This window comes from Pithys albifrons, chromosome 16 (genome assembly GCF_047495875.1).
Source record: "Pithys albifrons albifrons isolate INPA30051 chromosome 16, PitAlb_v1, whole genome shotgun sequence".
Taxonomy (NCBI): Eukaryota; Metazoa; Chordata; class Aves; order Passeriformes; family Thamnophilidae; genus Pithys; species Pithys albifrons.
This window is the reverse complement of record NC_092473.1, coordinates 9,340,856-9,362,100: the sequence shown is the minus strand read 5'-3', so window position 1 is coordinate 9,362,100 and position 21,245 is coordinate 9,340,856. Positions and strand designations below refer to the sequence as shown.

Genomic DNA, 21,245 nt, shown 5'->3' with positions numbered 1-21,245 from the left:
TTGCAAATTTTATAGCTGTAAAGACAGTCCTTCTTTTTTAAATCCTTACAGGCATAGGCCTATTCTTAATAAAAAGCAATTAACAAATGTTTGCTAATAAAATGAGGAATTGCTAAGAGTTTTCATGTCTGAAATGAGTAACACAGGGTTTCAAAAACTAGTCTTAAAAACATACTCACTTCCAAAGCCTGAAGATCAGCATTTAGAGAATGACCCACCAACACTGCGTCATGGGGAAGCATTTTTTTTAGCCTGGTTTGGATGTCTGACAGTCTTGTTTTCACTGGTAGAAGCATTTGCCTTGTGACTCCTGAGAATCTTTAAAATAAAAGTTGGATGAGGTAAAAGCAACACTTAACAACAGCATCTGCTGGAGAATATTACTAGCAGGTCATGTAAAATATGAACTTGGTGTAACTGATCACAGAATGCTATTGGCTGCTTTCTGTTCCAACATCAGAGGATTCACTGCAGGTATATTAAACTGCTACAACTGCCACTAGATCTGTTTCAAAGGTTTATTTCTCCCAAGTATTCTTAAATGATGCAGTTGGTAGCATCAGATAGCAAAGGCAAGGAAATACTGCAACACTGATGGCAGAAGGAGCTGCTTCCAAGTAACCTGAAAGGATGGGCAAGTCACCTCCTGGATGAAGCCAGGTAAAGTTTTGGAAAAGGCAAGGCTTGAGTTTTGCCTGCTTTTGTTATAATCCTGAGCCCAGCCCTAGAAGTTTGTACAAGATGATGTGCTGCTCTAATTCTTTATGTGTGAGCAAATTTAGCTATGGAGCAGAGAGAACCAGACTGCAATCCTGTACTCTCACCCTCCATCTTATTTGATAAACAGCAAAGAGTAACTTGTACTGTGCATCACTAAATTGTAACAGACCTTTCCCCAGAACACTGCAGAGTGGCAATGTTTCTGCCTAGCAGCCACACGGGCACTCTGCAGCAGTGTATACACAGTGTTGGTTATTTTAGTCACAGAGCAAGAACTGTATTCTCAACACAGAGGGAAACACAGCAGGCACCTGTGCAAACCAAAGCCTTCTGACAGGGCCTGTGTAACAGGGTGAATTTGAAAGGGCTGCAGCTCTTAGAAGTGCAAAGATAAGAAACATGTGCAAGTGACCTGGTGCGGTAGTTCCTCACTGTGCTCTCAGGTTTGACCAGCTCGTTCAGGAGGCACTGACCCTGGGCATCCACCAGAGAGACACGGGTGACTTCGTTCCCTTTCGCAGTCAGGCACTGTCAGGAAGAAGCAGCAGTTGAATCAGTAGTTGATTCTGCCACTCAAAAGCCTTAGCTCACACCTGCTTTGGCTGCAGCCAGCACCACTGCTAAGGAGTTACTTGACTTGGAGATCTATTACTCATAGCTAGTTGTGTTCTACTGCAGCATGCTTCATTTTATTGTTAAATGTGCACCACAAGCAGAGTAAACACACAGGCAAGCACAGCACAGAGAAAACCATTATAAAGAAGTGCTGATTTCACAAAATCAGACTGCTCTGCACTGCACAGCTGTCACTGACAGCATCAGCACCAGAGAAGTTGTACAATTTAAAAGCAGAGCCCAGGTTATGTCATTAGTTACTCAATGCTGCTGCCAAACAGGCATCTCTGCAAGGGCAAAACTGCATTAAAGGAGGAATCTTCAACACAGCATGCTGCCAGAGGAACTGTGATGACTAAAGGAAAGATGTGTGACAGGGAAGTATCTTTCCTTTCCCAAACCTTGGGGAGAGATGAGGAGGAATTCCACAGCAGTCTCTGGGGTTACTGCAGCATTGCTGAAAGGCCTGGCAGGTCCATCTGCTGCTCTGAGGGCCAACACAGAACTGAGCTCTCTACCCAGCATGTGTCTTGTTGCCAGAACCACTTTCTCAGTCCTTCCCATGACCGCATTAGCACTGGTACCATCAATGAAGGGACTGGCAGCAAATATTAATATATTCAGACTGGTTTAGCAAATACGCAGTGGGCTTGTCTCACTTGGGAATAGCTGGTAAGAGTTTGGTGCTTGACTCTATTTTGCAGGGCCACAAACATTGATTTTTACCATTTCACAGTCCAGACCAAAGAGGGGGCTGCTGTCTGTCCTCTGCTGATCACACTCTGTAGAGATATAGTCCTTGCATCCAGGGGAGCCTAAAGGGAAAACACACCCATGAATAAGTTCTAAAATTCATCATATGTGTTACATGATAGAACATACAACTGTTAAAATTTAACAAAAACAAAACCAAACCCAACCTTTTATGGGATAGTCATTTTTTTTCTGCTCTTCTAAAGTTAGAGTATAGCTGGTAAGGCCTCTTTTTTCCTCTCCGTATCTCCGAATGATGGGATCACATTGCAAGTCTGAGATTTTAGTGACACATTCACTGCTGGTGGAAGTCAAGCCTGCAAAACACAGAAGCAACTGTCAAGCTCACTCCCTACTTGCAGTCAGGTTCTGTATTAGATGAACACTTAGAGGCTGGACCATTTCAAATGCAAACACTACCTGGAACAATGGACTGGACAGAGATGGGTAGATAGAAAGATCATACACAGTCTCTCTATCTCCCATTTATTTTTCTCTCTCTCTCTCTCCAGTTTTTATATATATATATATCTATGTCCAGCTTATATCTCAGTTATTGTAAATATATGCATGCTATAGACATTATATATATATAATAGTATACATTATTTATACTGTATATAATAAATGCACTTGATATTCTGTCTCACATTCCTTTCAGAAACAGATTACAAACTTGATTCATAGGTACAACAACATAACCATCTGTTACTCCATGTAAGCTGTATATAAAGTTCTCCTTTTTTCATACCTTCTCTGTGAAATTCTTTCCCTTAAGTGTCACCAAGAGAAAAATGTGCTCCAAGTGTGGCTCACAAAGGAGCAAGCATTGAACTGACCCCAGAATACACAGCTGTATAAATTACCCTGAGGGTGATTCTCTGCAGATTGCAGAGAATAAAATACACCTGAGCTCTCTGCCCTGTGACTGCACTAGGTCTATAGTGAAGATGCTACAGGACTGTCAACACGCTGACAGTAATAGCTGTTTAGTCTCCTATTTAGGACTTGAATTCATTCTTTGTTGCACTTCTAACAATTTCAGTGAAGTTCTCACTGGCGTCTCTTGCAGGTTTTGTACAAGCCTGCTGGATTACAATCCTATCTATAAAGAGTATACAAATAGGAAATCTGTTCTCAATAGACCTGTTCTTCTCCTTGGTCTGCTGCTCAGTATAGCAAGGCAAACCAAGAAGAAATGATGAGCTTCTTAGTTCAAATCTAATTTATATCACTGTATCTTTTATTAGATACATCTTAGAATAAAATAATCACAAAATGGGTAATGAAGCATCAGAATTTGGAACTAAATATGTTAAAACTTTATCTCTTTTTGCATTTACTTGTAACAATCAGCCCAAATGTTACTGAACTAGTCCGGGTAAGAAGTCTCGTGGTTTAAGCCACTGCATGTGTACCTTTGTTAACAAGTCTACCATGGCAGCACAAGGATTGCAATGATGCAAAAATCATAAATTACTGTTCAAAGTGAGTCACTGTCTTGAAAGAGACGATGCAAACCCAAACAAGGTACCTTGTGCAGTGTTTTGAGGTCTCAGGTCTGTGTCTGTTCCTTCTCCATACAGGCTGGTGAGGAAGTTGGCAGAAGGTGTTAATGTGAATCTCTGAGAAAAGACAAGTGTTAGAGACTCTGAAACAGAGACAGAAATAAAAAGAAAATAAGGTGTTTCTGCATCCCCAAACCAGCTAAATTTGGGGGAGGATAAAGAAATAATGGAAATATATTTGGTGTTTTCTCAAATAAAAAAACCAACACAAACCAAACCCATTTTAATGGCAGACGATACAGGATTCTTTGTACCCAGGGACAGATTTGCCTTGCCTGATACGATCAAGAAGGCAAATCTCAACACTTTCTTTGATAGAAACTAAATCCAGTTCCAGTCATTCCAGTCAAGTTGTGATTCACATTTACTGCAGTTCAGGAAGAACTCTCTAGAAGCTTGAATCAAAGTGCTTCTTTCTTCCTTCAAAAATGCTGCTTCTAAGTCATAAAATTAAAATAAGTATTTTACTAATCTTTTTGGGAAATGGGAAACTCGAATAATAAAAGTGAAGTTTTTCAACCAGTGGGACCAGCATAACTCTCTACTGAGAGTCTCCTCACTCACTCATAGTAAATTCTAACGTATTGGTATTATTCCAAGATATTTTTAATCTCACTGGCATCCTGAAGATGTAACAGCCAGAGGACTGAAACATCAAAACATGTTTCACCTGGTAAGGCTTCAAAGACCTAAGTTCCCAATATCAAAGCCCTGGCTTTTGTTCTGAGCTGACAACTGCTGCAAACAGATCCGCTCATTCACTTGTTGTGAGAATCAAAGATGGCCACATCCTCGGAAAAGGCAGTAATTCCACTGCAGCCAGTAATCCCTGGGATGTGGTTTCAGCATTGGAAGAAGTTTAAAAGACAGCAATGCACTCTGGGGACTTACATGCTGGAACACTTTTCTGAGGTGTTTGAACTGTAAATAGAACCTGTAGAAATGGACTTGGCTCATTTCGTGTAGAACAACCACCACAACCCCAGCCAGGTGGCTTTGGTGATGAACACGGCACCAGCTGCAGTTAAAAAATAGCAATAATTTAAAAAATAAAATAAAAATCAAAGCAAAACAATTATCAAGCACTCTTAAAAATAAACTTGGAACCAGCCCAGCTTTTAAGTCAGTGAGTGGCAAAGTGCCAAATTACTTCAATGGGAAGAGGCTTTATAGCTTATCTCAAGCAGACACACATTCCTGGAGGCAATAGAGTATGGGAGACAGAGAAAGAACAAGTTATAGCAAATTTCTGCTGCATACAAGTTAAAGATATTTATACCTCATTTATATGCATCACAATGCAAATACACAAAAAACTTCAGTTGTAGTGATGCAGTCTAGTGAATTGAGGCATCAAAGAAGTCCCACAAAATAATTTTCTATTCACCATTAAAAATCTAAAGTGGGATAATTTTTGTTTTGAGTTTAATTTTAAGAATCATTTCACTGTATTTTTGTTATCCAAGGTTATATAACCTCCTCAGCCTTTCCCTTTCAGTACTGAGAAGTTCACCCAAGAAAGGAAAAAGTGATTAAAATGTTTTTCCCCAAACCCTCTAGAACACACTATTTCAACTATATCTAACATGAAACATGTTAATATTTGTGTTATGTTAATGTTTTAACATGGTATTTTTTTATCTCTGTGTGAAGCTTCTTTAGTTCCCCAACAGTTTAGTTTTTTTTGTAACTGCATGAAACAAAACTATGAAATTGTAGGATTTTTGACAGAAAAGGAATTCTGTTCTCTGGCCAGGTCTAACATCAAGTGTATCTGCACAATCCAGGCTGCCATCATGGCAACTGTGCTGTGAGTGTTTCAAACCCAGCATGGCCAATATGCCCTTAGGAATGTTTTCCCAGCACGGGAGAAGACAGGGCTGATTCCTGACTGTGGGTGTTTTGTACCTGGGCTGTGCTGCATTGTGGCACTTTCCCAGAGCTGCATACTTCAACAACTCATAGAGCTGCTCGTGGCTGATTTCACAGTCCTCACCAAGCAAAGCTGCCGACAGGCGACACGACCTTTCCTGTGGAAAGGGAAGTGCCAGCAAAGAGAGGTTTTCTGTAATCACACCAGTTCGTGGAAAATGAAGCAAAAGGAAACTATTTAGATACAATCAAATACATTTAAAATAACTCTTCCACTTGCTGTGGGCAATCCTTTCAGATCACACTTTAATATTAAATTTACTGTCAGCAATTCTGTAATCCAGGTACTCTAACTTCAAAGCTTTACTTAAAAGAGATTAACATAAGCACATATGTGCAGTGAGGAGACTTAATTCATCTGCAAACTCAACGTTCTGCTCTCTCAGCCCTTTCACACCCTTGCTGCTGTAGAGCTTTGAATATTTGTACAAGTGTTATATGTAGCCACTCCATGTGAGGTTTTCTGAAGGCCATTTACTTCACTTGCAGTGTGTGATCTGCTCTGGCAGAGGCGTTTGCTGACCCCTGCAGGGAAAAAGGGTTCAGTAAAATCCAAGGAAAATGCAGAAAGGAAGCATTGAGTAGATGAGGTGGGGAATGTGTCACACAGTTGAACAAAGCAGTTCTTTAAGCCTAATTCTTCTAAAGGCTTCAGCAGGGTTTTGGAGACTTCCACTGACAAGATGGCCTGTTCCAAAGAACTCCTCCTGTAAAAATTTTTAAGATACTCATTTCATCTGTGATGAAAAGACATCATGGCACACGGAGGGGAAAAGGCCAAAAAACACGACCATAACATCAAACCCCAAAGGACAAACAACCACCAGAACCTGAGTTTTCCCCTGCACACCAACAAACCTTGCGCTTGCTAGTTTGGACAGAGCCTGTTCATGTGGGACTGAGCTGTGTGCTCTTAAAGACATTTGTCATTGGGTAAGGAAATTAAAGAGAGGTGGCAACCTTTGAGGTTACAGTGGTTAAGAATCATCTGGCAATAACAGCTTAGGCTGGTGCCTCATCTCTCATGCTAAGTGAGACAAATAGGTAATGACACTGTTGTTTTCAATATGGCCTAATTAGAGCTTTGCAAAAAAAAAGCCCCAAAGAAAGAGAAGGCGTTTTGATTCACCAGGCAGAGAGTACTGCCAACCACAGGAATTTCAGCCCCCAGTTCGGTACAAACAGGGGTGATCTCACAAGTCAGACACATCGACTCCCCCCCGGGGCACTGAGTCAGTGTGACCTGGGTGAGGTGTTACCGAGGCAGCTTTGAACCCTTCAGGGGACCATGTGCTGAGCAAAGCTCTGCTTTGTTTAGGAGATTGCACTGGAGGATGTATCTACTTTTTAAAAAAACTTCCTTAAATGTAACACTGAACGCTCCATAGGAGCTCGTTTCCACATTCCCTGGAGCAGAATCCAAGCCATTAACAGGCTGGAAGCAGCCACAGCACCAAACCTGACACAGGTCAGGCAGCATTTGGACAACGCTCTCAGGCACGTGGCGGGATTGTTGAGGTGTGCAGGGCCAGGCGCTGGCCTCGATCATCCCTGTGGGACCCTTACAACTGAGGGCACTCCATGCCGTTACCCGCAGGCACAGCCCGCAGCCGCCCCTCCCGGTGCAACACGACTGTGACCCGCAGCACGGCGGGAAGGCCGCACGGGCCCCGCGGCCCACCCCGCGCTGCTCCCGCCGCTCTCACCTCGGGGCCCGGCCCGGGGCCGCCGCCATCCACCTTCCGCCTCTTTCGCTCCTCCTGCCGCTGCCCCGCGGGCCGCTTGCGCCCGTTCAGGCACAGCCTCTTCGCCATGACCTGGGCCGGTCCTCGCGGCCCGAGGGGCACTGGGACGGCATTGAGACTGCGCCGGGCCCGCCCCGGGGCGCGGCCGCAGCAGCCGCGCCGAGCGCGCCGATGGGGGCGGGCCCGCCGGAGGTTTGAACCAGCGGCGGGCGGGGGGATCGGCGGGCATGGCCACCAAGCGCTTGGCCAGGTGCGGGGCCGGAGGGGGCTCCCGGGGGGACCGCGGGCGGGGGCGGGGGCCGTGGGGGTGGCAGTGTCCGAGGGCAGGGCGGGGGCGGGGGGCGGTGGCCAGGGCGGCCCCCGAGCGCCCCTGACCGCGGCCGGTGTCCGCTGTCCGCAGGCGGCTGGGGCTGGCCCGCAGCAGTGCCCGGACGCGGGCCGGGCCGCGGGAGGCCGCGGGGCAGCAGCGCTTCGCCTTCCTCGTCGTGCTGGACTTCGAGGCCACGTGCTGGAGAGATGGGGAGCGCCGCGGGCCCGAGATCAGTGAGTGCTCCGAGAACGGGCCTGGAACGCTGGATCGCCATTGCGTTATGTCCCTTCTATCTCCTGGCGTTACAGCCACAGCCTAATGGAATAACATAATATCTAATTTATACATCGCTCTCTGTATATCTACATATACATATAAATGATATCTGTATGTTATATCATAGAATCAGCTGATTTGAAAGGCACCCATATATAAACGGAATATTTGCTGTGAACAGCTTTAGCCTTTCTGGCTTCTTTGTATTTTGTGTTATTTTTCATTGTTCTTCTGTGTTTGTAACAGTTGAATTTCCAGCAGTCCTGTTAAACACCTCAACTGGAGAGATTGAATCTGAATTCCACACCTATGTCCAGCCCCAGGAGCATCCTATTCTCTCTGAATTCTGTACAGAACTAACTGGCATAACACAGGTATAATTGTGATTTAGCATTATTTTACACTTGTATAATTTCTGTTCATAATTTTATTTAAAGAGGCCTTTAAAGGGCTAAAAAGAAAGAAACCTGAAATGAATTTCAGTGCATTCTAACATATACATGTTACTCTGTTTCATGAAGAGTCAAGTTGATGAAGGGGTTCCTCTCAATATTTGCTTATCACAATTTATGAAATGGATTCAAAAGATACAACAGGAGAAGAAAATTATATTTGCTACAGATACTCAGAGTAATTTCACTTCAGAAGCAAAAGCATGTACCTTTGTTACTTGGACAGGTAAATAACATTTTCATTTGCTTTTTCTGCAGTGTAGTAACATGTGGTGGCACTAGTGAGATTGTGTCTTCACTTCTGGGCTGCTAAAATCATGGTATTAGGTATTAAAAATGTGCAGTATTGGGATGAGGCTGAGCATGTGGAATCCTGATGTATTTGCTACCTCTGTCTCCAGGGTCTGGCATTGTTACATTTTCCTGCTTTACATAGTGAACTGTGTCACGATTCTTAATCTGCCTAAATGATTTAGTGATGTCTCTGAGATCTTTACCCATTTGAAATAATTTACTAACAACAGGGATTTGCCTCTCCTGATTTGCTGTATGTTTCTTTGGGTTCACTGTGGTTCTCCTGCACAGACTGGGACCTGGGTGTGTGTCTGCACTACGAATGTAAAAGGAAACAGCTGCGAAAACCCAACATTTTGAATTCCTGGATTGATCTCAAAGCAACATATAGGGTGAGAAGATCAATAGACTGAAACATTTATATCCACATTATCACCTCAAAGGATAACTGTACCTGACCTTATAAGCCAATGCTGGATGTCCCAGTGACCAGAGTAACCTGTTTCCTTTTCATGTTCTTATCACTCAATAACTAACTCCATGGCCTAGAACTGTGTGAATTTTAATAGAAATCTTATGCTCGGAAAAGGCTGTTGCTTGATAAATGATTGATAATCCTAGAAGAATTTTTGAGCTGCTCTTCCTTTCCTGACACCTTTTGCTCTGCTTGCTTCCTAACGTCCCTCATTTTGGGTGCTCTTATTGCTGCCTTACATTGCTGGGTAGAAAGTCATCTTCATAGTCTCTAGAGGTATTTGCAAGTCTAGCGTGTGAACTGCACCTGGACCAGAAAGTACATTCTGAACAGTATGGATAGAGACTGAAAAAGTGAATGTATATTTTATTACATCATCTGTATCCAAACAGGGTTCTACCCTGGGGCTAACAGCACCTGATGTAGCTTTCCTTGTGTAGTCAAGGAACCTTCCAGAGGGTAACCCACAATCTCCATATGCTGATGCTCAGAGTCCAGGCTCTTTACCTAGGCAGAAGAATTAGGTCTCCAAAGATAAACAGTGTGAATATTGCCCTTTCCTAGTGATCAAATCAGATACTGGGAGTAAGAAGCAATACTCATTGTTTCTCATTTAAAAAAACCTATGCCAAATATATTAATACTTGTGCCTTCGACTGCATATTGTGCAACAGTTTAAACATCTCAAGGTATTTATTGTTGTATTCTTCAATGCTGGTCTATTAAGGCCTTCATGAATGTAAGCCATAGAGTGCAGAAAAATGACTTCAAAGCTCAGAGAGAATGGGTTTGCTCAAGACTGAGAGAGGGGATTCATGGCTTTTTCCATTCTGATTTGTTACAGGGTAAGTTACTTGTGTCTTATCCTCACTGCAGAAACCCAACTTGCACAACTGACCTGTGAGATTTATTATTCATAAGGTGACATTTCTAAAATGATTTTCATTTGACTAGGAAGAGGTTTTGAAATGCTTCCTGTTGAGCACCTGCATTTCTTTCCTTAGGCCTATTATAATAGGAAGCCTAAAGGACTAAATGGAGCTTTGCAGGATTTGGGGATAGCTTTTGTAGGACGGGAACATTCTGGTAAGTATGATATGATGAACCTCATTTTAATATATATACATAGTGTATATTAATATCTATTTTATAAAGCTAAATAGCTGCTGTTTAGTTTAGTTAGCTAAACTAAAGCAGCTAGGCAGTAGAGAGTCATTATTCTGAATAGTAATGGTTGTTTACAGGTCATGCATACAGGTCTGTTGGACAGAACATGAAAACAAGGCAAAATGCTTCAGAGATCACAGTTTGTTATTTCTAGCTTCATACTTTATTTCTGAAATCTCTTCTAGTGTTACTGAGGGCATGTTCACAAGATCCATTTCTGAATTGCAAAAGAGGTGGAGGAAGGATGAGAACTTGATTTTACCTGATAGCTCTGAATAGTATGTTAACGTGAGAAAATGCCAGCACAATATGATGTTATTCTATTGGACTTGATTAATAAAACAGAGCCAGGATTTTTAAAATGGTGAATAGATATTCAGCTCTATGGATTAGTACTTTGGATTTTTTGGCACAGGGAATTCTTTGGATTTTTCTACTTCCAATTTCCTTTTTACTAAACTAGAAGACTGTGTGTCAGAGTTCTGTGACTCCTTGTCACTTATGCAAGGCTTATCTAGATTACATTTTTCCTCCAATCAGAACTATCTCCAGTAGCAGTTTAAAAAGAAGACATTAATATAATCATACTTTTGAAGGGTTGGATGATTCTCGGAATACTGCTCGTCTTGCTTGGAGGCTGATTTGTGACGGATGTGTGCTGAAGGTTACTAAGTCCTTGGATAAGGTTAGTAACTACTTCGTATCTTCCTGTCTACTTGTCTTGTAGCCTGGAATACAGATGAAAGGTGAGCTATTCAAAAATAAACCCAGCATCTTGACTATGACTTGAACAGGACATCCATAGGCTGATACGCTTAATAATTTTGTGCATTGATTCCCAGAACTTCTGGGTATTCACTTTGCAAAATCTGCTTTTGTTTACGGACTCCCTAGGCACGTCTGCAGAGTAATTTAATTTCCAGAACACTGACTGTAAACTTCACTGACAAGACTCCACTGGGAAGTAAGAGAAGACCTGAAACTTGCAGAGATGGAACTTGTGAAACAAACTGTCTGGCTGAGAACAAACACAATGGTATTGCTGGAAACAAGATAAATTCTAATGTACAGTCTGAGGAACAACAGACCACTTGCACCTCTGCAGATGTCAGTGTACCCAGCAGCACCTCAAGGACTGAATTCCACGCTCAAGCCCAAAGCCCTTCAGCAGCATCTACTGATAGATTTCCTGTTCCTCTTGAGCTGGCACAGCCATCTCCCAGCACTGCACCAACAGGCACCTGGCAAGGATTGAGCACTGGGCAACTTCTGGGTACAGCCAGACACAGCCCCCCAGTACAGGGACCAGGGCTAGTGCTGGTCTCCACCACCATCCCCTCAGTTACTCTGTCCAGTGAGGAGATCAGTACCAGTTCTGACTGCTTGTCTCTGCTGACAGACTGGGAAGATGTTGCTTTAATACCAGAATCTCAATATGAACAAAATTCAGACTCTGTTCAGCTAAAGGATGACTTGAGTATAGATAGTTCAATAGAGTTTGAAGAGAAAACAATTGCAAAACAATTGGCTGTGACAAGTTCAGATAATCAGAATTTGGAGAAAAGTGTAGTACCTATGGAACCTCTGAAATCTGTCATTTACAAGAGTCCCGATACTACAATCTATAATGTAGGAACAGTACAAAGGCAGACTTCAAATTTTTCAGCTTTTAAGTTACCATCTGCAAAGGTAAATACTATTTCAGCACAATCAGCACTAACTGGAAATTACTCTACTCCTTTGGAGATTCCTAAAAGAAAGCCAACTAGTCCAAAACCATTCCCACCAGCAAAAAAACAGTCCTTTGCTATATATGAAGAGAAAACTTCATCTTTGGATCATTCCTTACCTTTGAAAAATTTGAATTTGCCGAAAGTGTCTCCTGCTGTTCTGAACTCCACAGTCAATTTGAATCAGTCCTTAAGGGTTGTGAGAAATGGAAAACCAACTCCCCCTCTGTGTAACTGCGGTCGAAGAGCCAAGAGACTCTGCGTGTCAAATGCTGGCCCAAATCATGGCAAAGCGTTTTTTTGTTGTCCTGTTGGCAAGCAAGACAGTAACAGGAAAGGTTGTGGATACTTCAAGTGGGAATATGCAGTTCTCAAAGGAAAATCTAATGGTCTCACCCTGAATGCAGATGATTTGACCTCTCTTGGAACTGTTTCTAGTAATTTAGGAAGTTCTAACAAAAACAATTTATGTCTTAGACCCTCTATGAGAACTTGAAAATGGATACAATTTTTTTCTGAATCTTAAACTCCCTAAGTTTCCTACCTGATGTAATCAGGACAGTCAAATGATGTCACGTATATGTTCTTAGAATGGGACAAAAATGAGAGTTCTTGGTTAACTCGTTAGTGAAGTGTGAGAGAGCAGATAAAACTGTAAGTGCTGAAATTACAGTGTTGCTACAAATCTTAAATTTCTTCTTTATCATATATTTTAAGTTCTTTACTGGTCTGGTCCTTAAAGATGATTTTAATGACACAGATTTTATTTGCACTTTTTTCTAAATATGATGACTATAACTTTTAAAAATCTATTTAGAAGTAGTCACACTTCTTGAAAGTGATTCTTGACACAGTAGTATTCTCTTGAACTCTTAGTGGGTTTTATAATCCTTTAAGTAACAATAAAGGCATAAAACGTTGGTGACACTTCATTAAATAATTTATTTAACTCCCATCACCTGTTGTGCTTTTCTCTTCTTGAGTTTCCCATTTCATTTGTATCAGTGTCTGATTTTGCCCTGTTAGCTGTTGGTGTAGTACCTGGGACAGCCAAATGGTGGGAATAAGGTGAGAATGTATTCAAACCTAAATTACAAAGGATGTAATGTCTTTTTGTGTAAATCTGCAATATCTTACTTTATGAATAATCCTACAAAAACCCAGCAAGCATTTTAATTTATTTCTCCTCTCTTTTTCTGGCACAGTTTGTTTCTTTTGATCTTTCAACTAACAGTTTTTGGCAACTGCTGAACAAACTCCATCTACTGGGAAAGGGAAGACATTGCAATACAAAATAAGATACATTTTACCTAAATTTTTACTTTTTCTTCACCTCGGTAGCATAGGTTTATAAACTACACAACAGTTAACACCCACTGTCTATGGCAGTGAAAATTATTTGGGTGTTTGAGGACACACCTGCCTAAGATTACCTGTATGGAACAGTAACTTTTTTAATATGTAGCTCTTTCATAATTTTTTGCAGACCATATGGATCATAGTCAAATGTTAAAACCACAAAGGCTTTCACTACCTAAGGAAGCTATGGAGGTAATGGCTTAAATGCCAAATGAAACAGTATTACACAACAGGAAGATTTGAAACTACCCAAACACTTGCTGAGGAATTGCAGAATATTAGACAGGGCAGGTACAGAAGCTTTGCCAAAGTCTGTGTGCTTGATGTTGGTCTGGACTGTGCAGACAGTTTATATGCATTTAATAAAGATGAAAAACTCTTCAAGTATTTGGATAACAGGAAAAGTTTCCAGTGGTGCTTTTGTTATACTGAGGCAACTGTGGCTTCTATCTTCATTCAATCATTAGCTTAGGTTTCAAAAACTCAGCTAATATAGTGCATTACTATAAGAAATACTAATTGTCTTCATTTTAATTAAACTTCTAGAACTAAACTATCATGCTCACAGGTCCAATAATGTTGGATAGTGTTCTAAAGATAGATTGGAAAGCAGAATTTGGAATGCAGTGATGAGGAGTATACCCCTTGTGTGTCAGTTCCCAATCCAAATCCCACAGGAATGAGAAACAGCCCTTGGGTTTTGGGTTTAGCTGTTACAATTGTTCTACGACTTACAGAAACTACATGTTTCCAGTGCTGCTTATTGCAATTGACTTTTTCCCTGAAAGTTGTATCTGATAATCATTTTAATTGCTTTTTCTTGGCACCCTGAATTGACTTAATTGCTGTATCTGCCAAGTGTACGTTCTGGGTTGGTAAAGCAGAACATACTGTTTCTGTCTGTCCACAGCCTTCAGGAATATCCAGCCCACTCTGCACTTTCCATTCATCCACTGATCACCTTGGAGTTGATTTGTTCCCCAGCACTCAGTTGTGCAGCTTTTGAAGGTAGAGCTTAGTGGCAAAGAGAACACAAATAACTGGCAGCCAACTCCCTGCTGGGCCTCATTCCCTTCCGTGCCCCTGCACTGTGGGGTTCTTTCTACATAGTACAAATTTTGTTCTTCAGTCCCATTTGTTTCAGTTGAACTGTACAGTGTTAAACAAATACAAGTCTGAAAAAATGTTTAAGCTACCCCTAAAGCTTTCTTCTGACTTTGTTCCTAATACTTAAGATTAAAAATGTAGAGAAATAAATTAGCTGAGTGATGTCATCATAAATTTGGCATGAAAACAAGGTGAGATGAGCATTTGATCTACTGTTTTGATCAAATACACCAACAAGGATATTCTGCTTTTGCTTACCTGGACAGTTTATGTTGCACAAACATTTGACAGGCAGTTGGAGGAGAACAGAAGATGGTTATGGGAAACTCTGGGTAATTTAGAATACAATAAGTAAAATTTTATCAATATACTGAAACCTTTGAGGTCCCATCTCTGCATGCAGCTTATGAAACACAACTTACCCTAATATTAACTGGCAATTTCCAGCCATCTAATTAATGGGGATATGGTGACAAATCCACTCCATGAAAAATGAAACATGGTGGTCTTTTTCAAATGCTGAAGAGTTGTGTGTGGAGGATGTAAGAATATATAATGCCGGAGCCTTTTGTTAATGAAATTCAGCCTTGCTGCCTCTTTGCTCCTAAACTTTGAATTACACAGTGCAGACAACTGAAATTCTCATTCATCTATTACTGTCACTTATTAATGCACAAAAGGCTGTACGAAAATGACACAAAAATGGCTCTGAGGTCAGCAGAGATTGCTAACACCCATCTGCAACTTTGGAGCACAACAGTCCTCTGGGTGCTGATCTTTGAGGGTGATGCTGTCTTCCCTGGTATGTAGATCCTGCACTTTTGCCAGAACTCCCTCCTGGAGTTCTCTGTCTGGAAACACCACACTCGAAGGAGTTGTTAACCAGCTCCCTAAAATGTTCACTGCAGCAGAAAGGAAGTAATTCAAAAGAGGTTTCCCTGAACAACAAAGCTGATTTCTGCCTGGAGGTAAAGCAGACCTTCAGTCTGCAGCAGTGGCATTTTAAACAGCTCTTTGAAATGCATGTGACAAAATCCTCCCAGAGGAAAGGCAGAGGAACAGCCATAAGGGGTTTCCCTACCCAGGAGATCACATCATCCCAGAGGAGGCAAGAAGGGCAAGAGAAAATCAAAGCAATGGCTTGTGATAAGTCAGTGAACGTGCCAGGAATGTGTAGGCAAAGTGTCCAGTTTGGGAAGAAAACCATAACTTCCACAGTGCCCTAACCTCTAACTTATTTTGGTAAGGCATAAAACTAATTTACAGAGCTCTGATGGGTGTTTCTAAGTCCTCCTGCACTTCCCATCACAGAAGTATCCTAGCATGTTCTGAGTAGTCACTTGCATTTCCTCCGTACTACTCACAGCAGCCTGTAGAAATTCTTCCTTGAGTTTCAAACATGTCCTTCTATGCTCAGCTCCAGACTAGCAAACCCATGCACCAGAATTTCAGTCTTTCATACAATGCCCAGCCCTGCAAAGATTTAGTAACCTTTCTTTATGCATGGTCAATAATCCCATTGATGACTAACAATTGCTGTGGAATTACAGGAGCCTCAGAGGCTTTGCAGAAATAAAACTTTAGCTAAGATGTAAATGCTACCTCCTGCTGTGGTTGTAACAGACAAATAGTCCCATTTTTCCTACTTCTGCTGAACTGGATTATCTGGATGCAAATAATATGATAGTCCTGCCCCTCATGACACCCCTTTAGCTGTCTCTTCTACTTGTTTTCACAAAACATTGAGGAACCTACTTCTTATTCCCTTAGTCATTCAAGAAATTCAAGTTACTCTAGGGAGAGGTGGCTCTGATGGACAGGGGTGCAGAGACACCTTCCTTTAGAAGTCATGGCTACAGGCCGCGGCTTTTCTGTCAGCACATGCTTGCTCTTAGGCCTCCATTTACCTGTTCAAAGAGCTCCTATTTTAGCTGGTCCCTCTACACGATGACACTGTTAGGAGGCAGCCAGCCAGAGAATGCCCGAAAGCCCATCTCTCCCTCCACTGTGGTGCAGGGGTCGGTGTTGGATGTATCCAGAAGCACTTCTATTTGTTAGAATTGTAACAAAAAATAATAGGAATGGAGTAAATAGCTCCAATGGAGTGGTGGACCCCAGAGTCACCTGCCAAAATGGCAGCATTCTTACAGTATCAAAGTTGTTCTGCAAGACCTTCAGCATGTAATGATGTCTAAAGAAAATATGAATCTCTCTCAGCCACCTGAAGGATTGTGTTACAGCAATTAATTAAAAAAACCCACAATCAACAAGAACAACATGCCCCCTTATTCAAGCTGCTGCAGCGCAGCACTGAGGGCTGCTTGCTGGTCTGCAGGGAGTGTCCACCTGAGGTTGGTGTTTAGAGATGTAACAAGAACTGATAGTATTTACAACACAGAATCTACAGATAGCCAGCCAAGTGACTTAAAGAAACAACGAGGGGAGAGGAGGCAGCCAGCAAAGCAACACACGGTTACTTTTTAACCATGTGCATAGTCTTGAAGTTTACAAAGCAGTCACTTGGAAGGGCTTCAAACAGACAAGACTGCCAAGGGCATCGATGAAGACCCTCAGAGACCTCAGGACATGCATATATGATAGTAAGTGTTGGGAAATGTCATGAATATGTGACAGTAGTAATGACAAATGAATAATCATGTAAGCTGTAGTGGATATATCTCAGTGAGCACTTTGGTGAAACGATTCCCAGGGCACCACACAGTGCATTGTAATAAGGAATGCCTGGCTTCTAAAACTCCCAAATCTGAGCCTTACAAGTTTCTTTCAAGTACCATTTTTAGGCAACACATCCCCTTCACTCCCCTCAATTCTGGAAACATCAACACAGACTGTAGTCCTGAAAATGAAGTTTGGGGGGTGTGAAAGCGTCAAGTGATGGCGTTTGGCTGCAGCTGAGCGTGCAACAGGTGCTGCTCACCCCAGGCCCACGATCAACAGCCCCGGGCTAACGACCCACACTCCCGGGCCCACGATCCACACAGCCCCAGGCTCACAACCCACAGCCCCGGGCCCCGATCCCATAGTCCCGGGCTCAGGACCTCACAGCCCCGGGCTCAGGATCCCACAGCCCCGGCCCCACAACCCACATCCCCAGCCCCGTGGCCCCTGAGGCGGGGGCGGGTCGGTAGCGGCGGTGCCGCGACCGTCTCTCCATGCGCGGCGCTGTGCGGGGCGGGCCCGGCCCGGCCCATCGCGGCGCTGCCGGCCGAGCTGCTCCATGGCGGCGGCGGAGCCCGGGGCGCGGAAGCGCCGGCCCAAGGGGCACTTCGCGGCGGCAGGCCGGGCCAAGCGACCCCGCGGCGGCGGCGGGCGGCAGCTGGAGGCCGGCATGCGCGGCATCCTCATCACCTGCAACATGAACGAGCGCAAGTGCGTGGGGGAGGCCTACAGCCTGCTGGGCGAGTACGGGGACCTGCTCTACGGGCCCGAGCAGGTGCGTGCGGCGGGGACAGCGGGGACAGCGCGGACCCGGGCAGTCCCTCAGCGCGGACCCGGGCGGTCCCTCAGAGATCCCTCAGCGCGGCCCCGGCGGGGAGCGGGACCCCAAGGCCTCCTGTCGCTTTCCGTGTGTGAAGCAGCCCGGCTGCGCTCACCACATCCCCGAAAGGGCCGGGTTCTGTACGCGTTCCCCGTGCCGGCTGCCGCCCCGGCACTCCCGGCCCCTGCGGGTCGGTGCTCACCCACGGACGTGCTGTGTGAAGTTTTCAGATCACGAGGAGAAGCTGTCTGGGAGTGAGAGGGAGGAGGATGAGGACGATGTGGAGGTGGCCCTGAAGAAGGAGGTTGGCCAGATTCGTGCCTCCACGGAGCAGAAGCTGCGGCGGTTCCAGTCGGTGGAGAGTGGTGCCAACAACGTGGTCTTCATCAGAACGCAGGGCATAGGTGGGACATCGGCTGCTGCTGAGTAATGCAAACTGCTCTGAACACTGCTAGGAATAGGCCACAGAGCGTGGCTTCCAGGAAACACGTGTATATCAAACAAATACAGTGTTTCCCCTTTGTCTGTGCCATTGAGTATTGTCATTAGAGGAGAAGCTGAAGGTAATCTGCTTTCATGAAATAGATTATCCAGTTTTGGTATAGTAATCAGCTCTTTACATTAAAGAATTTGAGGCTAACAGCAATACAGCCTAGTGTGCATTTCCCCAGGTTATTATTTAGAGGGGGAAGAAGGGAGATAATACCTTCAATTTGTTTCTCATACCTAACTGTTTTTCTTGTAGAACCTGAGACTCTGGTACACCATATATTAAAGGACATGCACACCACTAAAAAGAAGAAAACAAGAGTCATCCTGCGCATGCTGCCCATTTCTGGAACTTGCAAGGCTTTTATGGAGGATATGAAAAAGTACACAGAAACCTTTTTTGAGCCTTGGTTTAAAGCCCCTAATAAGGGCACTTTTCAGATTGTTTACAAAGCTCGTAATAACAGTCATATGAGTAGGGAAGAAGTAATTAAGGAATTAGCAGGTATGTATGGATTTCACTTGGAACAGAACAAGTATATATGCAGCCCACAACTGCATGCAGAACATGGGTCAGACTATTGAAAGTGATCTTAGTGGGCATACATGTTTGTTGCTTAAAGCCTGTATGTTGAATTATAAAAGCTTCTCTAAGACTTAAAAAAAGCTTGATATCAATATTCCTTGTTGGTGTTGACGTCTTAAGAGACAACAAGCAGCAGGGAGAACAACACTGAATGTAATTTGCAGTGTCAGTTACATGTGCTAAAGCTTCAGGCTTTCTCTCTGGATGCTACATTGAATTAATGTGTTACTATTTCCACTGAATTCTTGACTCTTAAAACAGCTCCCCCTTACTCAAGTATTTTGTTTCTTGATAATTGTGATGGGATAGTTTTTCAGTTACTTCACTCCTGCTGGTAGTGTATTGTGAGGGTCCTGCTCTGTTCTGCTATTTTAAGCAATTACAAACATGACTAATTAGTTACAACTGAGCAAGATCTTGCCTTCTCTCTCTTAATTTTTATCCTTTCAGTAAGGCATGTTTATGCTCTGAAACAGTTTCCACAGCATCTTTTAATCTGCATCTTCTTTTACAGGAATTGTAGGCAGCCTCAATCCAGAAAACAAAGTCGATCTTAATAATCCACAATACACAGTTGTGGTAGAAATAATAAAAACTGTCTGTTGCCTGAGTGTGGTGAGAGACTATGTTCTGTTCAGAAAATACAACCTGCAGGAGGTAGTGAAGAGCAACAAAGATGATACACAACAAACCCCATCAAGTGTGACAGAAGAACAGAACTCAAAGGTCCTAAAACCAGAAGCCGAGGAGGAGAAGAACTCAAAAGAACTAAACCAAGAGAATAAGAATGAAGGTGAAATAGAAGCTGAGCCCAAGGGAAATGATGCACCTACAGTGTAGAAAATGCGATAGAAAGGAAAAGTAAACATAATCCAAACATATAAAAAAGTTACCCTAGAGTTCTGAAAAGGTGTTTTAATGAGGAGAGTGGGTTTTGTTTTGAAATCTTCTTTTTAAAATCCACATGGGTAAGAATTTTAAAGCTTGTTGCAGGTGGAACTGAGAATACAGCAGATGTAAGGGAGCTCAAGAGTGCACCACCTTTCTGGTGACACTGGTTGTCCTACAGCTTTGTTCTGCATTTCCTTTGCCTGGCACAAAAAGCAGGAGGGTGTGCATGTGTATGTAGATGTGGCCATCCTGACAGTGTTATATCTGATGGCTACAGAAACCAAAAGGCAGTGCAGAACCACCTCTCTGAGGAATTATTGACAGAAGTGAGAGATCTGGAAAAGACAGATGATTGCAAAGGGTTTTGAAGGAAGTGAAACTGTGTGACCACAGAACTCAGTAACATTCTTCTGTGTGAAGAACAGAATTAGGTAAACCTGATAATTGCCTGTATGAGGGAGGGTGTTACACACATATATACACAGCTCCACAATGCTGTCTTGAAGTGAATGGAAAGAACTTCTATGATCAAAATGCTTGAATACTATGAGATGATTTAGAGTAATAGATCGGCCTGTTCCAGAACAATAGAAGTACAGTGCAGGCATTGCAAATGATTTTATCAAAAACTAATGTGTGTTTACATGAGCTGTGTATGCAGCAGCTACTGGTTTATAGATAATGCTGTAGTCACTGAACAGAATCCTTTTGAGTAATCTCCTGCAAATAACCTTTTGCTGCTCTTTCCAAAGAATTAATCCTTGGGGGATTTTATAAAGTTTTTTTTGTTTTTATTCTTTTCTTAGGTCTAAAAATCTGAATTTAAATACTGCTTGGAAGCTCTCCATTATACTGTACTACATAAGGGGAATTAAATTTTAATTTTTGGTACAGTTTCAACTTTACGGTAATAATTTTGTGTCAGATTGAAAGTAATGTTAGTGAGTCCTTTTGTTGTCTGTTACAGTAGCTGTTTGGATACCCCAGTGACTTTTAAAAACCAACCAAAACCAGTGCAGCTATAACTTGCTTTCCAGTAGGGTTTGGAATATGCTTCCTGTACCACTGTCTAGGTTTAAGCCTCTGCATTCCTAATAGGAAAAGACTCATCTTGAAGAATACCACTTGTCTTGGTTTAATGAAAAGGATGTGTTCAAGTCTCTCATAATTTGTATTTTCCTCTTCTCTCAAATTTTTTTTAGAATTTGGAAAAAGAAGATGACTTTTTTCCTATCCTGTCTCACTACCCATTTATTAAAACTCTGCTTTCTTATGTC

General features: G+C 42.8%; 3 protein-coding genes and 1 long non-coding RNA gene across 6 annotated transcripts in view; 2 read left to right on the top strand and 2 right to left on the bottom strand.

The window, feature by feature from the left end:
* Positions 1–7,472, bottom strand: part of REXO5 (RNA exonuclease 5) — a 14,758-nt gene extending 7,286 nt beyond the window's left edge. The window contains exons 1-8 of one of the 2 annotated variants that reach the window (XM_071570882.1): positions 7,295–7,472; positions 5,565–5,686; positions 4,548–4,674; positions 3,623–3,713; positions 2,256–2,405; positions 2,062–2,150; positions 1,133–1,248; positions 180–318 (exon numbers count right to left, since the gene is read on the bottom strand). In XM_071570882.1, coding sequence (XP_071426983.1) covers positions 180–318; positions 1,133–1,248; positions 2,062–2,150; positions 2,256–2,405; positions 3,623–3,713; positions 4,548–4,674; positions 5,565–5,686; positions 7,295–7,402 — 942 coding nt within the window. In that variant the 5' untranslated portion in view covers positions 7,403–7,472. The remainder of the gene's footprint in view (positions 1–179; positions 319–1,132; positions 1,249–2,061; positions 2,151–2,255; positions 2,406–3,622; positions 3,714–4,547; positions 4,675–5,564; positions 5,687–7,294) is intronic. The other variant, XM_071570883.1, reaches the window with a different exon arrangement.
* Positions 7,306–13,225, top strand: ERI2 (ERI1 exoribonuclease family member 2). Its single transcript, XM_071570884.1, has 8 exons — positions 7,306–7,583; positions 7,734–7,876; positions 8,166–8,293; positions 8,441–8,597; positions 8,957–9,057; positions 10,145–10,226; positions 10,904–10,992; positions 11,202–13,225. Exons 1-8 carry the CDS (start codon positions 7,561–7,563, stop codon positions 12,531–12,533), a joined length of 2,055 nt encoding a protein of 684 aa, XP_071426985.1. The 5' UTR covers positions 7,306–7,560; the 3' UTR covers positions 12,534–13,225.
* LOC139679298 (uncharacterized) lies at positions 7,793–18,423 on the bottom strand. Of its 2 annotated transcripts, XR_011699178.1 has the most exons (4): positions 18,205–18,423; positions 12,157–12,345; positions 10,896–11,035; positions 7,793–7,958 (listed from the first exon to the last, which is right to left on the bottom strand). It is a non-coding gene; the product is annotated as an uncharacterized lncRNA (long non-coding RNA). The 2 variants fall into 2 exon arrangements; XR_011699177.1 differs by lacking the exon at positions 7,793–7,958 and having other exon boundaries at positions 10,297–11,035.
* Positions 17,700–21,245, top strand: THUMPD1 (THUMP domain 1 NAT10 acetyltransferase adaptor). Its single transcript, XM_071570894.1, has 4 exons — positions 17,700–17,957; positions 18,226–18,406; positions 18,748–18,996; positions 19,592–21,245. The coding sequence occupies exons 1-4, from the start codon at positions 17,742–17,744 to the stop codon at positions 19,915–19,917; spliced, it is 972 nt and encodes a 323-aa protein (XP_071426995.1). The 5' UTR covers positions 17,700–17,741; the 3' UTR covers positions 19,918–21,245.

Coding starts and splice junctions, on each gene's coding strand:
- ERI2 (XM_071570884.1), top strand. CDS start 7,561: ATGGCCACCAAGCGCTTGGCCAG. Junction 7,584..7,733: donor GCCACCAAGCGCTTGGCCAG/GTGCGGGGCCGG, acceptor CGCTGTCCGCAG/GCGGCTGGGGCTGGCCCGCA. Junction 7,877..8,165: donor GCGCCGCGGGCCCGAGATCA/GTGAGTGCTCCG, acceptor TGTTTGTAACAG/TTGAATTTCCAGCAGTCCTG.
- THUMPD1 (XM_071570894.1), top strand. CDS start 17,742: ATGGCGGCGGCGGAGCCCGGGGCGCGGAAGCGCCGGCCCAAGGGGCAC. Junction 17,958..18,225: donor TGCTCTACGGGCCCGAGCAG/GTGCGTGCGGCG, acceptor TGCTGTGTGAAG/TTTTCAGATCACGAGGAGAA. Junction 18,407..18,747: donor CATCAGAACGCAGGGCATAG/GTGGGACATCGG, acceptor TTTTTCTTGTAG/AACCTGAGACTCTGGTACAC.